A 17,695-nucleotide genomic window follows, 5' to 3' on the forward strand; every position below is an offset into this window, starting at 1 on the left:
GTCTGTACAGTGAGCCTGTTTGATTGTTGCTCATATGAGGGTTTGTTTTGCTGTGTCAAACACAGCTTTGAGTTTAGGCCATCACGAGTCATCTTATGAGAAAATTCACATAAACAAAACACAGTGCGAAAGTCAGTCCTTTCTGACAATAATAACTTAATGCCAACCTGAGTTAAGCAGTATTTTATAATAAACCAATCTATGTGCAATGGACAGAATAAAATGACCAAGACTTCTCTTGCAGAGCTGTTGCAAACAGTACTTTTCTAGGTAGTATGTAGGATATGTGCTAATATGAAGGAATGACTTTGACAGGGACTGGCTGAAGTTATATAACAAGGCAACAAGGGGGAGGGACAGCAGCTCGTGATTCATATTTAAGGTATTTTTAGTTAACTTTAATGGAATGAAATGCACTAGTCAGGCTGAGCTCCAATTCTTTATTTTAAGTATATCATTTACAGAAATATTGTGAGTCTCAAAATTGACAGTATTTTCAACCGCAGTAGGAATTATTTTCATATCTTTAGAGAAGAAGAAACAAACCCATGATTAGAATTTAAGACTTCCAACTGTGAATTACAAATGGTAAAATTGAGTTTCAATGAGAAAATACTCTTCTGATTTGGTTATGTTCTGCAGTACAAGCCGGCTGCCGACGTCTGAGGCAGCAAGCACCATCATTCCCAGCTAAACAACTTCAGTGTAATAACAGAACTGAAAGGATGATATTCAGCTTATTTTACTTTGAGAAGATTTCATGCATACTTCTGCAAAAGTCTACTGAGATGAAAAATGAAAAAGGATTTATAGGTTGTTTTTTTAACTGAAAGAGTCACTGGGTAACACTGCATCAACATCAGACCTGGATATGTAAGACTAATTAGTACAGTAAGAAACTTACTGACTTACTGTACACAAAAGTACAGTAAGTCCAAAATTCCCCTTATCAGTGCCTTTTTTAGTTTAAATTCTGTAAATTTGACCAAATTAAACATGCTTGAAATTCATCATTAACCTCTCCTACCTACAATATAAAAACAAATTAGAAAGAAAAACAACAAAGATTCTTCAATGAAAAACAGCATTCTCAAATCAACCTAAAACATAACAGAGATTCTTAGTAGAGTAAAACATTGAACACAGTGTAGGACTGAAATAAATAGGGAAACAGGGATGGATAAACGTGACAATGAGCTGAGCTCATCAGTTTCCAAAGGTACGATTGTCCACGGTTATGTAGAGGACGGATGGGTCAGGAGTTCTCAGTTTCACAGTAAGAGTGTAGAGGAGTAGGTGAGAGTCATCAGTCAGCAGCTGGAATGGACAGAGGATGTGTGTGTGTGTGTGTGTAGTATTATTACTAGGAGTGAATGTTTCCTTCAAAATTTGAATGACTACAATCCATAGACCAAGAGGAAAGACCTTAAGACTGCTTGACCTTGTTCTTTTCCTGATCGTTGATGTGCTGTTCCTCTCTGCTGTCCTCTCTTTCTGGCCGGTCATCACTCTGGCGAGCAATGAGCAATCGGCAGGTGAGCAGAATACCAAAGACTAGAGCGTGGGCGTACCGTTTCAGGGGGTCTCCTACTAGCTGGTGAAAGAAGAGCACAGCCAGCATGACAAGCAGCAGCAAGAAGTTGGCTACGTCCTTCGGCCGGCCTGGTACAAGGGTGAGAACCACCCCACAGCCCACCTCCAGAGAGCCAATGATCTTACGTAGCAGGACTGAGCTGATCCCGATCTTCTTCAGGCCTGGCAATGCTTTGGCATAACTCTTGTATGCCCTTTTCTAGAAAGAAAAAAAGAAATCTTCATGAATACCTATAGTGTGTAACTTTGGCCTACAGGCTGCTATGAACGTCCTTTAGTGAGGCCATGTAAGGACCAGGTGGAGTCACCACACTCAGGTCAGCAGGTACAACATCTAATGACAGTTTATCATCACTGTGGCTGCACAATGACTCTCCAGCCTATTGCTCACTGCTCAAGAAAACCTGCAAACTCATGCAATTAGGATATTCAGTGAGCTTGGGAATGCAGTAATTAAACCAACAGGCATGCCATCGATGATCTTCCACAGGATAGTTCAACATCAGCACCCGCAGGTGCATCTCACAGAAATTGCTCGAATGCGCCACCATTGCTCTCCAACTGCTAAGTTGCTTCTCTATCTATCTATCTATCTATCTATCTATCTATCTATCTGTCTGTCTGTCCTTGGAAGCTACAAGACATTTTAGGTTATAAAGGCCAATCTCTCACTTCCAAAACTGTTAATTATCCCGCATGCTTGTTTGTATCTTTAAGCTGAATTACAGCATGTTTTAAGAAGAAAGAAAAAGGAAGTGCTTTCATTCATTCATTATTCATCCATATTCAGCTAAGGATAGGCCCGTTTTAAACTATTTTATGTATGCTATCTGTTTAAATGATGTTACAGGGATGGCTGCTAAAATAATTTGAGTCTTATCCTAAAACACGGTGGCTTAGCATGCGTGCTAAAAGTATTGTTGCAGGCAATAATAGCAGGTCTAAACATTTGTATAACCGTACAGGACTCTCCACTGGGAAAACAAGCAACAGACAGGCCTATTAAAAGAGCAACCCAGCATCTAAAACACTCATTTTCCCGTCCTTTTACTATTTAGGTCAGCTTCCCTACACATTGGGTCTGTAGCCACCGCAGAACAATGGCCTTTACCCCCCCCCCCCCCCCCCCCAAAGATGCGGACACTTCACGGGTAAGACTCAACGCTACTCACCATTTCGTCGTATGCATCTTTGCTTAGTCTCGGGGTGAGCTTAATGGTCCCCATAAACACGAAAAATAAACCCAGAGCAAAAGAAAGAGCCACAATGGTTATTGTCCTTGGTGAAGCCATTTTTCAGTACCGTGCATGCGGCCGGGCGCTTCCCGCTGAGCTGAATGAAAGTCGGAACGTTTCCCTGGTGAAGATGCGCGAGGGGGATGGGCTTCTGGATCTACCATAAAAATGGCGACCGGGGTCCCTGCCTGCTCCGCATCCAGCAGCAGCAGGAAGGGAGCTGCTGGATGCGGAGCAGGCAGAAGACCTACTTAGACCTACTTCTCATCTTAGTTTAAGAATAAGATTAAAGGGAAGGGAGACACATCCTACGTGAAACACTCATAGTGCTGAATTATGGCATTAGCTTACAGCCAAGATAAAAGCTCTGGGTTCAAGTTGCTTAACAACAAGTTTATATATGAGTTTTGTGTCTCTCTGCGATTTTAACGAAAAGAGGTAACATATAAAACCCACTTCTGTGCAATATGCTGAGATAAATGTTTGCATGCATTATCATGGGCCTGAATGACATGGTAATTTTGTGCTTTCAGTTATTTCTTTGAAATGTTTTTTTTCCAGAGTGTGAATGGTTATGCAGCATGCACCTTTAATGATTTTTTTTTTTTTTTAAAAAAAACAACAACAAATGGGTGCACAGATTTGAAGTGGCTCAAATGTAAATCTGCATCACCACTAATATTTGCTTGAATGTCCCTTAATAAGTTGCACCTCAACTGGATGCTTGTGGGAGCCATCAACTAGCCTCTGACATAGTTCTGGTTGGATATTTGACCACTCCTCTTGGGAGAATTTGAAGTTCATTTAAATTGGTGGGTTTCCTGGCATGGGCCCAGCTTTTAAGTGCAGTCCACAAATTCAATAGGGTTCGGGTTGAGATACTTAAAGTTGGCCTGCTTTATCCATTCCAAATCTATCCTCCAAATTTCAGTCGAGCTTGAAGATGTAGCAGGGGCTTCTTTCATGGTTGGCACCCTCTCAGCCCATGGTGAAGAAAATCTTGCTTCACTGTCAATAGTGACACTGGTGTTCCACCAGTTTCCATTTCATAACAGGCTTGAGCCTTGCTGGTGGCTGGGTTGCTCCTGAATATCCTGACAAATTTTCTCTCATATCTGGGTGCCAGATATTCTTCCTGACCTTGGTGAAGGTCACATCTAAAGGACTTATACAATTGTACATCTTTTTGGTGACTGCTGAGGTCTTTGCAGTCCGGGACAGACCAGCATAAGCCCTCACAGTCACCTCTGATGTAGACTGACATCTTCCTGATGTCAAAGATGATTTGCTTTGTTTTCCTGGTGTTCAGTGTCAGGTTGTTTGCTAAAATCCAAACTAACAATTTCAGGATCTTATCTCTTTTGGTAGACTTGTCACTATCTGAGATGTGTCCACAAACTGTGTTATCATTTGGTAATGTGCTGATGGTGTTACTGGTATAGGCTGGACTGCAGTCATGGGTGTGAAGAGTAAAAACAGGGATCACTGGTCACACAACGGACAAAAAGGAGAGCAGTTGTAGAGTTTGTAGGAATGATTTCCTGAAGTGTTCCTTAAGGCAGCAGGGTTGAATGAGTCTGTGCGAGAAGGTGCTCTGCTCCCTCCTGTAGTATGGAATGAGATGAGATGAGTCCATGATGGAGAACAGTTTGTCGAGTGACCTCCTGTCGCTCACTGACTGAAATGCCTCCGGATTCTGGGCAATAATGAATCCACCCTTGTGTATTAGTTTGTTGACGCCGCTGGCATCTCTGATACTGCCCCCACCCCCCACCACCAGACAAAAGGAAAATAAATTCCACTATGAAAATGTGGTATCATTGCAATCTGATGATTGTTTTAACATCAGCTTTCAGCGAGTGAACCATTGACAGGCTGTCAGTGAAAGCTGCACTCAGCGATCCGCAAACTGCGAGCAGCTGTGGAAGCGCGACAGTCCTGCCTCCTGTGGAGGACATGGCTGCTAATGCAAATTCATGTTTTCACACATCATATTTGCACATGTTAAAGAAATTAGACGTGAAATGTTGACACAGAGCTCTTTCACTTAGTAAGTGGATTTTGCAGCCATTTCCTCCTGCGTTAATTGACAATTTTCTTTTGTCTGCACAGCTTTAGAAATAGGATTTTTGTAGATTTTAAAGATTGAGTTACAATTAAATGAAAAATAAAGCATATGTTACTAATGTCGCCAGGCTTTGGCATTTGATGATCAGAGCACCGGGTGGTATTTTAGGATCCTAAAAAGAAAAGCTTCCCTAAATATCCCTTTTGTATAGTCACTAGTTACTCTTACCAATTGAGCAGGTTTTTATAAAAGACAAAAGAAATATCTGTTTAATGTAAAATGTGAATCTATAATGGATTTAATTTACCATTCCACCACTCCTTAAGCGAACACCCATATTTCTATGAGAGCTGTTCAGCTTATTTCATCCTATTTGATTGGATTTATTATACTTTTCTCCTTGCAGTAATAATCCTGTGACATATTTTAGGACAGCACTTTCACCAGTTTAATATGAAAAGGTCCTAAATTTATCAGTAAGGAATGAAGAAACCACAAGCTTCATCATAACTGATGATCAGGACCACCGAACAAATCACAATTATCTACATCTTTTGTTCCTTTAGTAGGTTTTGCTGAAAGCTATTGAAGTGCAGCTGATATGGATGAAACTCACAAATCATTCTGCCAAAGCCAGAAACTGCAAAGCTAAGTCTCAAATCTGTCGAGCAATCTGGTAAACACTTTCTCCAGATGGAGGAAAGGTGGAAAATGCATGACTAATTATCAAACGACACCTAAAAGTACAGATTCAGCACCTTATACTACATTAACTAAGCCATTCAACCACCTTATCTTCACACCAGTTAACATCACGTGAATGTTTCTGGACTGTGGGAGAAAACAGAGGAGGATTGTGCAGCCGCTGCCCAGCACGAGCCAGTTTCCTGAAATTATGCAAATGTATTAACAAATGTTTATTATATAATATATACTAGTGTATTATGCAAGTGATCCATTCAACAATATGCAGAACGTTCCCCAGTACACTGTTTATTATGGGAAAATGTTTAAACAATAATGACAAAAAACAAAACAGAAAAACAGTTTAAACATCCAGTTTTCTTTACATTCAAAACTGCAAAAATGTATATAAACAAAATCCTCTTAGATGCATTGGCCGTGTACACAAGTTTATATTTAACATTTTTTTTTTTTTTAACAATGTGATGTTATTTTATCAAAGCACAACTCTTCAGACCTGCCCTTCACTACACTTCGGAGTCTGCAAATTCCCTCCAAAGGTTCAGGAATCAGGTTGAAAGTCTACAATATGGAAAGAGATACAGAAATAGTAGTGTGTGTGAAGGGATGCAATGTGTTGTGTACGTCTGCTGTGGACCCACATCCTCACACTCAGGCGGCAGGACACACGCACGATTCACTCTCACTGTCCCTGATCCTGACGCTCTTTCAGAGCTAGTATTGCTTTCCGGTAAAGATCTGTCAGGAGACAGGTTGAACTTATAATATTAAAACTGCGATTTCATGCTGTCAGAGTCCAAAGTGTGGTTACTGTATTTTATTGGTGGATGGAAGAAGTGGATGAGGCTCACCAAAGGTTGCAGAAAGGTCCACGGGCTGCGAATAAGCTGCTGGCATCTCCTCTGTGTTGATCTTGTTTTTTCTTTTCACTTTTGCAACTCTCTTCTTCTTCTTTCTTTCTCCTTTAACTAGACAGAAGACAAAAAAGTAGATTTGAGATTCTTAAACAGCTAACCACTAAAACTGAGTGTAATCCAATCACTGATTTTGGGAACCTTTCAGTGGTTTCTCGTCATTCTCGGGTGATTCTGGCACATCCAGCGTCTCTTCTTTCACCTTTGTTTTGCGTTTAAGTTTGCCCTTTTTTGGAGGGATCAGAGCACTGCTGGCTTTGTCTCTGTGACCAGAGTTATCTTGCTCTCCTTCATTGGCTTCACCGTCCTCTTCCTCTTCGTGTTCGTTCGGCGGTCCCTCATCTTTTTCACCTTCCTTCACCTTAACTGTCTTCTTCTTCTTCTTTGTCTTTAGCTTCTTTTTCAGTGAAGTGTCCTGGAAATAGATTTAATTTAAAGCAAAGTGCAGTTTATACACCTGCCACATCACCAAAATGAAAATTCAAAAGAAGAGAATGGGAGAATTTGTTCTCCAAAGCTGAGGTGGGCATTTTTCTGTATTTCTGAAAATGCAGACTATTAAACAAATCGTGCATCCCGACATTTAGACTTATCATCAATAGAATTGGCAGATTAATCATTAATCGTAGCCCTATTGAAATGAATTTAAAACAGAACATTTAATGCAACAGATAAAATCATAGTAGAGCAAACACATGAAGACAGACAGCATCTACATGTGTGGTTTAATACAACCCAATACAACAGATATGCCACAGAAACAAATTTAGGATTTTAGGATTCAGGAGTTTTTGCTTACACAAGTTTTAGTGCGTTTCTTATGATCTTGGCAAAGCATTAAAAATTCTTTGAGAATCACCATCATTATTTGCAATGGTACCATCATTATTCTATGAAGAATTTATGGCCTAGCTGCTGATCGCATTACATTTTATAAAGTTTTATAAAGAATGCAAGATATTTTTCTGACCTTTTGCAGCATATTCCGAATGGGTTGCAGCTTTCCTTCGCTCTTGGGTTTTTTCTCCTTGTCTTTGGGCCGATGAACCTTGCCCAGATCTGACTTGCTGGATCTTATTCTGAGGTAATAACAAATTCATGTTAAAACATTAATGCCTTTATCTGCAATATTTGAGCTCTGAAGGCCTTTCTTACCGTTCGACCTTGGTTTTTCTTTGCACTTTCTCTGCTTTTCCATTCCTCTCCTTCTCTCTTGGCTCCAGAGGTCTTTTGCTGTCCTGAGCTACACGAGCACACAGCTCTGGATAATCCAGACAAACAGCTCGCAGCAACCAGCGAAGACCTCGCAGAGTCTTTCTGTCTGACCAGCGCCGCAGGTCCATTAAGGCTGAACAAGGCTCCTGAGTGGAAACAGAAAGAAAGCTCAGTTTCTTTGCACATCCCCCTTTAATGCAGCGCTGTCTATATTTTATTAAATAAGATTTAAGTCTGATTAGATCATTTTGAAATATTACTTACAATATGGCACAGAGAGCGGCTCTGGTTGACCAACTTCTCTAAAGACAATATCTCAATCAATTCACTACCCAGCAAAGCATTCATTTTATCCTGTTTGTTGGCCAATCTGAAAGCAAAAGAGAAGTGTCACAATTAATATTTTGTTCTGTATTTTTACATGTGAGCCACCAGGGGGCATTGTTTGCACATGATTTGAGATCTGATGTAAAATTCAGACATATAAAACAGAGTGTAATTACACTAGTAGAGGTTTTCCTGCTACCCTCGGCTGCTTCAACAGGTCCGAAAGAACCTCCCTGACTTCCTTTATCCTCTGCCTGTCACCAGAGTCCACAACAAAGATGATGCCATGAGCCTCTCCATAGAGCTCCCTCCAGGTGCCACGGGACTCTGCTGATCCTCCAACATCCAAGAGTGTGACCAGGTAATTCTCCACCCTCAGCTCATGTCTAATGCAGCCATGTGTGGGTCCTGATTCGACAACATTGGCGACTGAAGGGGGGAAACACAGGTGGTTACTTGTTGTATTTCTGAAATAAACACTTGAAGTTGAACCCTTGGTAAAGTCACATGCATACCTCTTAGCATGCCTCTGATAGAGGATGTTTTTCCCGCTTTGTCAAGACCAACCACAAGAATGGTCACTTTCCTGCAGACGAATGCATATTGATATTAGCTTAAGGTGACTTCTGTGGATTTTAGGAACAATCAATGAGCTGATGCTACAAGAATGTCTAAAAATAATCTCCTCGAGTGATTGAGAGAGGAAGTGTTTTATTTTTAGTAAGTTCAGCAGGAAGATTGCGAAAGTGTAATATCTGTACCTGATTGGCTCCTGTATTTTGGAGACCCAGTTGCAGCAGTTGCTCATCAGGTTGAACATGTTTACTTGAGGTGAGCAAGGTGTGCACAGTGACCACCATCTTTTCTGGAACTGGTACCTGCAGACAGATGGTAAATCTCAGTGTGACTCACACACACATACGCAGATAAGGCTGGAAGGTTGAGTCACTTGGGAACGAGGCCAGATCCATCGCAAAGATGCTTTGTGTCTGTCTCCTGTGGACTTAGGAGACGTTTACAGATGGTCACTCGCGACAGTGCATTCACTGCCCAGGGTTATCCAGGGCGCGGCTTCCGGGCCAGTAGAAGCCCTCATTGGAATTTTATATGGCCCTTCATGAGAAGGAAAGAATGCACTACTTTAAACAGTTCATGTCTATGCATGATAGTTGCAAAAAGCAAGACTGCAGGTAGATTTGTCTTTAACATAAACTCTTCTGTCCACTGAAGCAGATAAAATTTCCTAAATTTGATGTGAAGACATATAACAGCCCCCTCATTAACAGGTAAACAACTGTAAACCAAATCATAATTGAAAACATGAAACACCATGCTCTCTACTCCAACTAAAATGTCCATTATGATGCAACTTATCCATGTCGTCCTCTCATTTAGCCTCCTGGGCATCACAGTTCTGAGAACCCCACCACTAACACCAGTTCTGTAGAAAGTCCACCATAATAGCTAATCTAATTTTGAGAGCTTTTTCTTTTCTTTTCCTTCTGGAACCGATGATCTATCAGAACTACATCAAGGATTTCTCAACAGCCACACTCTTCACAAATACTTTCTTATCTAACATATCTAACATATGGGCTCAAGCCTCTCCAAGTACCCCTGAGATAGGCCATTACAAGCAAGTATTGCATGATGTTTCTCAGTAACTTCTCTTGATATTGTCTTTATGCCACTGAATGTGTGTTTGCCTCATAGAAGCTCTCTAACATGTCATTGGATGCATGAGCAGTCATCCTGAAACTTCCCAATAAACACACAGCAGGTGCATCTGAGGTAGGGCATGTGCTAAAAACACACACACACAAGCAGATCTTCCTTTGTCAAGTGCATCTGTTCAGGTTCTGTAATCTGCTAAAGCCAGTTTAGAATGGCCTGCTTTTACAGTGTTGTTAACAAGCTGCCCCATGTTTGTACTGCCTGTAGAAGAGGCCGCCCCTGTTTCTGCTATGGTGTAAGGAGGACTGGTTTTCATATCTCATTGTTTTAGACATTTAAACCAGATTAGTTAGTCATGAGTAGTTTTGAAACACAAGGGAATCACCTATCCAGGGTACTAAATGTGCATGTTGCATGTATTAATTTCAATGACTTCAGTACATCACACCCATGTAGCGCACAAAACATAACATTAAATTGTTTATAAAATACAAAACATCAGTTAAGTTTTATCATTTTAAGAGGCATAAATAAAGAAGAAACTGGACTACTAACAATGGAAAATAAGAAACAGTTTTATCTAATTTGATAAAAATCCCAAATAATCAGAACAAAAGATTAAAAAAAAAAACTTTTTATGAAAACTTTAAATCTACCATAAAAGAACGGCTAATCAATTTGGATTCCCCACTAAAACAAAGCAGCAGTTATGACTGATATTTTTTCTACATGAGAAAAACTGCCCTGAAAAAAATCATTTTTCATACAAACACCAACAGTGTCACATGCCTGGTAAAATGCAGTGACTCTATAACTCACAGAAAAGCATTTTAAATTCAGCAGGAGCTATTACCTGACACCACTACATATAAAAGTTGCAAATTTGAAAGATTTAGCCTTCTGCTCAATGAATACTCACAGAAGTATGTCTATGTCCATGCATTTGTTTGGGTGCTCGTCTTCACTGACATCTTGTACCCATCGGCTACAGAACTAATCAGGCTCACACTAAGCCTTTGGTCACCCCATGTGGGAGGTGCAATCTGGAAAATGTTGTATTGGCTTTTCAACCAATCCCAGAGCTCTCTGAACCAACTTCTAATCCCATTGGATGGCGTGGTCCTTCTGGAACTCGACCAAATGAAGGCGCTTATATCCATCCCCGGAAAACTAAATTTGTCGAGTGGTGTGATCTGTGGCGTGCTGTGATCTCCTTTTCTTGGTCAAGACAGAAAGTGGTAGCAGAGATGGATTTAGGCTGCACAATCTCAGTCTCTCAGTGAGATAATGACACTATGAGGGCTGTTTAGTGTCACACTGAATTTACAATTAAAACAGAAAGATTACAGCCACCTAATATTCTGTTGTGCCTCCTTGTGCCTTGAGAGCAGATCAGACCCATCAGTGCTTGGGCAGAGGATGCCTGGGGGTGTCCTAGTGGGATAGGCAGCTATTGGGGGTGCAAGTGCACTAGGAGAGGTTGCTTTATAGGCAGCAATGTTTTTATTGCTTGGGTCTTGTAAAAATAACATCCTTGGGAACCCTAGGACTGAAGGTTTATTAGGATGTTTTCTCCTTTTTTTTGCTCTCCTTTGATATCTACTAGCTTTTCTGACAAGAACTTACATGAAAAAAATTCTCTTTAATGTGAAAACGAAAACAGATTTATACAATTAAATAAAAATATATTGTGTAAAATAAGTTACTGCATAAATATTTCCCCTCTTTTAAAGTGACTGATCTAATTCAAAAGCGGTCCAACCAGATGGTTGTAGCAACTGCACAATTTGTGAAATGGATATCACCTAAGTGCAGTGAATGTGTCTCAAGTGATTTTAGTACAAAGGCACCCATGTCTGGAAGGTCCAGTCACTGGTTAATCAATATTTCTGGCTACAGTTACACCATGAATATAAAAGAACACCTAAAGCAACTCAAAGAAAAAGTTATTGAAAAGTATAATTCAGGGAATGGGTACAAAAAAAAAATCCAAGTCACTGAACATTCCCTGGAGCTCAGGTAATGGAAATGTAAAGCGGCACATGTGCGAGTCAGCCTAGAGCAGGTCATCCTCCTTAAAACTGAGTGACTGTGCAAGAAGAAGAGTGGTGAGGGAGGCCACCAAGACAAGACACCTATGACCAGTCAGAAGTGCCTAGAAAATTATTTGCTAGTGCTTAAAAAAAAGGTAGAAACATCTCTTCGTTGCAAAGAAAGACCCAAATCTCGCATTCATCCAAGGGCATGTGGGAGACTCCGCTGTTGACTGGAAGAAGGTTGTTTAGCCTTCAGACTAGATGCTATGTTTTGGTGCACATCAAACCATGCACACCATCTCCACTGTGAAACATGGCGGTGGCAGCAGCAGGCATTCAAAGGCTTGTAAAAGTAGAGGGAAATCCTGGAGGACCGTCTGATTGAGTCTCCAAGGGAACTAAGAATTATTAGCTTTTATTCAGCAAAAGCTACACAGCTATGCAGAAATGGTTTAAAAACAACAAGAGGAATGTTTTAAGTGGCCAAATCAAAAAGAGTTGTTCACACCTGATCCCCGTGCACCCTCAGAAAGCTTGAGCAGTCTCCCAAAGAAAAATAGAGCAAAACTGGCGTTCACACGTGTGAGGTAAATGCTTCTATTGTGGAAAAATGTGGCTATACTTGAAAGGGGTGAATATTTCTGCAGCCAGTTACTTTACATGATAAATGTTATTTTAAGTGAAATTAATGGTAGAAGTCTTTCTTTTTTACTTTGACATTAAAGAGGGATTTTTTCTATTTTTTTAAAGCCAAATTCTAGTGACCATGATTCTATTTATAAAATGAATACGTGGGAAAATATTCTAGGGGATTAAAGGGGAACTGTAGATGAGGCTGGATAATAAAAAAAATGCAACAATTATTAGCGGATGTATGCTCCTTTATGCATATCTGTGTGCATAATATTGTGCATATGATTTTGTTTTTCATTTTCTTTCTTTTATTTTTAGGGTGACTTTTTATCATTTCAGCTGGGATATTAATTGTGACTTTTCAGATCTTTTTGTCTTAATTTTTTCCATTTCTCAAAGAGCACAACAACAACAAACAGATAAAGATAAAAAATGTATTGAGTGTGAATAATTAGGAGGAAATAAATAACGTGTTATTTTATTTATGTTTTTTAAAAAAAAAAAAGCAAAGTCAAGTTTGTTTACATATTTATTTATATGTAACAGCCATTCATTCTAACATTGGGAAAGCATCATCTGAATATATTACATAATGGTATTAATACCCTAATTAAGCCGCTCGATACAGTTTGTGTGTAACATCATCCGCTAGATGGCGTCATAGACACCGGATCTATTATTGTTACCTGTGACTGCTGTGCACCATACAATCTAAATCCAGAGTTTTTCCTGGCTCAGCATTGGCTCAGAATCCACACAAGCACAATCACTCTGAGTATATTAAAGGCTGTTAGTCTGTGTTGTCTTGTTTTAATCAAATCGATATATTTTCTTGTTGTTTCTGAACATTTGTAAACAAAAGTGTGAATGAGTAAATGACAACCAAATTTTAAAAATTGATTAAAATAATGTAATTACAGTTCTGCTGATTGTTCTTTGTCTTTAGTAGATAAAACTCTTTGGCGGAATTAGTTATGAAAAATTCCTCAGTGCAGGTAAAACCCTTCAATATTATAAATTAATCTCAAAACAAGTCACCTTAAAGATTCCCCTAAAGCCCGATGCTCAGCGAAAAATCCACACATAGTTAAGGGTGAGTGAAAGAGGTGGGGTTTCTGCAGCCATGATTTAATTTGTGAGCAAATAAATATGTAATGGCTTCTTTCAGAGACTGGGATCAGTGGCTTCTGTGAGAGCTTTATCTCATTATGTCATTAAACCGACTTCCAATCAGGCACTGCCTCCCTCTGCTGAGTAAACTCATCCAAAGCTCTGACCACAGCCCTGCGTCAGCTGACACACACATACACACACGCACACACAGTGATAAACAGCAGCAGTTCAGCACCACACCCCTATCTCCTCCTGTTGTCCGCACTGCTATCATGTTTCAAAGACCCCCAACTTCCAATATTGCTACTGCTTCTCAGCTTACATTAGGCTGCTTTTCACATTCTGGTTTGAAAAACCGTCGAGTGAACTGTTAGATATTTTGGAAAGTAATCAGTGTATTAATGAACGTATGCTTGGGATTGCATTGCTCTTTCTTATGTACACATTTGGACAGACCCAGGGTGACTGTTAAAAAACTGTAAACAGACAACCAGCGCACCCTTTTCCTGACCTGACTGACCAATAACACGGTAATGTAATGTTAGGTCCCTTTCGCAATGCCAGGCATGATTAGTTACAGGGCAGCTGATTAGACGAGAAGAGGTCACGTTTGGGTGAGCTGTGTTGAAAAACTGGAAATACTTCCTCTGGTTTTTTGTTTGGTTTTTTTTGTAGAGAAGAGGAAATTATGGCACAATGTTATATCCACAATGGTGTAAACTGAGCTTCTTTTCTTTTCTAGTTTAGCAAAATAAAAAAGGAGGGTGGGGGCTTATTTAAAAGCTTTTGGTCCACCAGCTTTTTAATCTAATTGATCAGAAAAGGTGAAAATCCCAGAAAAAGGCTCAGATACTAACTGAAATGAACCCCCACACTGAAACCTAAATGTGCGGTTGAGTGGAGGTGTCAGGCAATTCACTCCAGCTTGTGGCTTTCTCATGCTCCTTGAACAGTGATAACCCTTGTTTGCGTGAATAGATGAGCAAACAACCAAATGGTTCCCACTTGTACTGCAGAGCGCATTGACTAATGAGTGCCCTTCTAACTAACAGTTACATAGGAAGGAAATATCTCTGTGAGACTGAGTGCAGTTTTAGGAGTTCCCTGCAGCTGTTCGTGTGCCTGCTCCACTCTAAGGCCTGAAGGTTACTACAATAGAACCAAGCCCGGCCTGCATGTGGCAACTAAAAATGGAAGTGAAAATGATCTCTGTGCTCTCACCCTCACAGTGTTTTTCCATTTGTATACTCTATGCAATAAAAGTGTAGTGCTGTTTCTCACTGTTTTACCTCTGTGTGTGAGAGAGGAGAGGTTAGTCTGAGAATAAAACACAAGGATTGTTAGGGTTTGTATAACATTTTCTAACAGATTATTAGTACTTACTGAAGATGAACACTGATGCACTCCTCCTTCAGTTGTAGTAGCTCTAGTGCCAGTGGGAGTTTTCCTATGCAGCCAGCCACATGTTTGCCCACTGAAATTAAACCTTAAACACTTTTTAAAACTTCTATCTCCTTTGTTTTGCTATATTTTAAACAAAGGCTGACTATCATTAAAAGTTTCTTATCTCTGATATCTACTAATTAGGTACATACTCGTTTGATTAATCATGAACCATGCTGTATTTCATTGACAGAGTAAACACTGCACTTTAACAATTACAAATAATGTTTATAATATTCCCATATTGTGTGTGTGCGTAGCCTATATTTTTTAACAGTGTTGGGAAGGTTACTTTTAAAATGTATTCCACTACAGATTACAGAATACATGCCCCAAAATGTATTTTGTAACGTATTCCGTTACGTTACTCATTGAGAGTAACATATTCTGAATACTTTGGATTACTTAATATATTATCATGCTTTTTACAACTACATGAATGTACTATTGCTGTGTGATTTATTACTATTACTGGAGGTCCGCGGCTCCGAACCGTAGTAGGGACCTCTGACTAATATGTGGGGTCCTGTCAACTCGTAGCTGAAGACTAGCTTTACTTTGCTGTCTGGGTCAACTTTGCTAGCCAGAGACAGAGAGAGGAGTTGAAAGGCTGCTCCAACGGAACTTATTGTTTCGGAGGAAAACACCAACACGGTGTACAGTCGAGTCTTAATAGCGTACTTACAACTGGGCTCTTCAGGCACTCTTTTTGGCTGCAGTGGTTATTATTATATTTACATGCTTCCAGCTCCTGTTTCTGCTCGATGACAGCTCTACTTTTCCACTCTCCTTTTTCTTCCTCCTCGCGCTCACAGACACATAACGTGTATGGCAGTCCATTCTCCTTGCAGCACGGACAACACTGCCCACGAGGCTACATTCTTTAGGGCTATGCCTGTAGCATTCTGCCGATAGAGATTGACAGACCACGTGACTTTCGCGCATTGCATGCCGGGAACTCGTGGCAAAACAATCCAAGTACCTGCATCAAATGCAAGCATTTGCAGCACCGCAAAACGTTCATTCTTCGGTTCCAATAAATTCTTGCTTTTTCTTTGCCCCCCAAAAAGGTATGTACAAAACGAAGGAGAACAATGCCGGTCCGTACAAAGACAGACTTGATGAAAAGTCAAAGAAATATACGAGGAAAAAAATCAAACCAGTGAAAGGGTTAGACCCTTACGGGCACACAGAGGGACAAAATACGTTAGCGTGCTGCCCAACTTTCACCACGCTCATATTTATAATTATACGGTTCTTGGAGTGAGTGCATACACTCGTGAAGTTTAGTAACTTCAGGTCACTGCAACAAGCCCAGGTACAGTTTACCGACGGATGGGTACAGGACCTTGAAATGCACCGTGTAGAAAGTAAAGACCATTGTACATATCATAAGTTTACCAGTCTCACAAATCGTCTTCATAAATACACATTCGTTAACCGTTTATTAATAGGACCTTTGAGCTCAATGGTAATTAATTAGTAGTGGAAATAATTTCTGGTACGCATCACAGAAATGTAGCAGTGACAATAATATTGTATGCTGTAATCGTACTGGGCAATTAGTGATACAAAACAACTGTTTTACCCTGTGAATAAAAGTATATGTTTTTGTCAATGTACCATGGTAATAACAGAAGCGAAACACAATATTGTGTCAGGACAATTCACTATTTATGCACAATAAACACAGGAGCATAGCGCGACAATTTCTGTTCAGCGCCAGACTTGCTTGTAACCTATATCACCAATTATGTTAAGAAAAATGACGCATTAACTACAACAGCAGACTGACCTTTGTGGAAATGCTTGGAGCAGACTAACCTGTGAGCTGGAGTGTTCTGGGACGTTATATTTTGTCTTTGAATGGCTGCAATCCAGTCGCCTCTTTGTTACTTCGGAAACATGGCTCGAACAATTTCTCTTCAACGACGTAATCCGATAACAACCGATCTCTTTACCCGTCGGCTTTCCGTGGCTGTCATGCTACCGGCTATTGCAGTTAATAATACAACAGCTTCTTGCCATGTTTTGTGTTTCTTTTTATCGCTGTATAACTGATTTCAATTGAAAGCCTGCATGCGCTAGTACCTCTTGCCACGAGTTCCCAGAATTCTTTGCGGTTTTACCCCTGAGTGACATCACATTTTCAATCTCTATTAGCTTAGCACAACAACAACAACAACAACAAAAAGGCGCTCTCTCACCCAGGAAACACAGTCGCAGAGAGCATCATCCTGTAACCGTGGTAACATAACGCTGCCGCCTGGAACAACAGAACAGCTGTCAAACAAAACCCAAACAGTCCTGACCTGCGACAATATGAAACAGGAAAATACCGCCATGTAATCCATTTATTTCAAAAAAGTAACTGTATTCTAAATACCACCTTTTTAAACTGTAACGGAATACAGTTACTCATATTTTGTATTTTAAATACATAACGGCGGTACATGTATTCCGTTACTCCCCGACACTGAATATGAGTATATGTCACCACTTCTCATTTCCTTTCCTTCCACCTTGTGTACTCATTTGTGCACACACTCAGCATGTTGAATAGTCTTCCTTGTATCCGTATTGCCCATATTTGGGGGAGTTTACCTATAACCCGATCTTACCTTCAATGAGCTCGTCTTACTTATTTTGAAAGCTGCCACCCATCATTTCCGGTGCCTCTCTGAGTTTCGGCCTGACTTGACGCAGCTGTTGCATGAAACACTGAAAACATGACCCGAC

General features: G+C 40.2%; 2 protein-coding genes across 6 annotated transcripts; both read right to left on the reverse strand.

Moving 5' to 3' along the window:
• Positions 1 to 426: 426 nt before the first annotated feature.
• tmem35a (transmembrane protein 35A) lies at positions 427 to 3,052 on the reverse strand. The gene is made up of 2 exons (XM_084950594.1): positions 2,766 to 3,052; positions 427 to 1,792 (listed from the first exon to the last, which is right to left on the reverse strand). Exons 1-2 carry the CDS (start codon positions 2,883 to 2,885, stop codon positions 1,427 to 1,429), a joined length of 486 nt encoding a protein of 161 aa, XP_084806720.1. The 5' UTR covers positions 2,886 to 3,052; the 3' UTR covers positions 427 to 1,426.
• A 2,816-nt stretch (positions 3,053 to 5,868) lies between these two features.
• On the reverse strand, positions 5,869 to 17,665 carry arl13a (ADP-ribosylation factor-like 13A). 5 transcript variants are annotated; one of them, XM_084950688.1, is made up of 10 exons: positions 17,578 to 17,665; positions 8,819 to 8,935; positions 8,573 to 8,643; positions 8,234 to 8,486; positions 7,995 to 8,100; positions 7,671 to 7,876; positions 7,486 to 7,594; positions 6,657 to 6,930; positions 6,453 to 6,569; positions 5,869 to 6,339 (listed from the first exon to the last, which is right to left on the reverse strand). In XM_084950688.1, the coding sequence occupies exons 2-10, from the start codon at positions 8,875 to 8,877 to the stop codon at positions 6,284 to 6,286; spliced, it is 1,251 nt and encodes a 416-aa protein (XP_084806814.1). In that variant the 5' UTR covers positions 8,878 to 8,935; positions 17,578 to 17,665; the 3' UTR covers positions 5,869 to 6,283. The 5 variants fall into 5 exon arrangements, with proteins under 5 accessions (XP_084806814.1, XP_084806805.1, XP_084806795.1 ...); XM_084950679.1 differs by lacking the exon at positions 17,578 to 17,665 and adding an exon at positions 16,781 to 17,470; XM_084950669.1 differs by lacking the exon at positions 17,578 to 17,665 and adding an exon at positions 14,897 to 16,761.
• Positions 17,666 to 17,695: the final 30 nt, after the last annotated feature.

The sequence above is a fragment of the Perissodus microlepis genome, chromosome 2, assembly GCF_051167445.1.
Source record: "Perissodus microlepis isolate ML-2025 ecotype Zambia chromosome 2, ASM5116744v1, whole genome shotgun sequence".
Lineage (NCBI taxonomy): Eukaryota > Metazoa > Chordata > Actinopteri > Cichliformes > Cichlidae > Perissodus > Perissodus microlepis.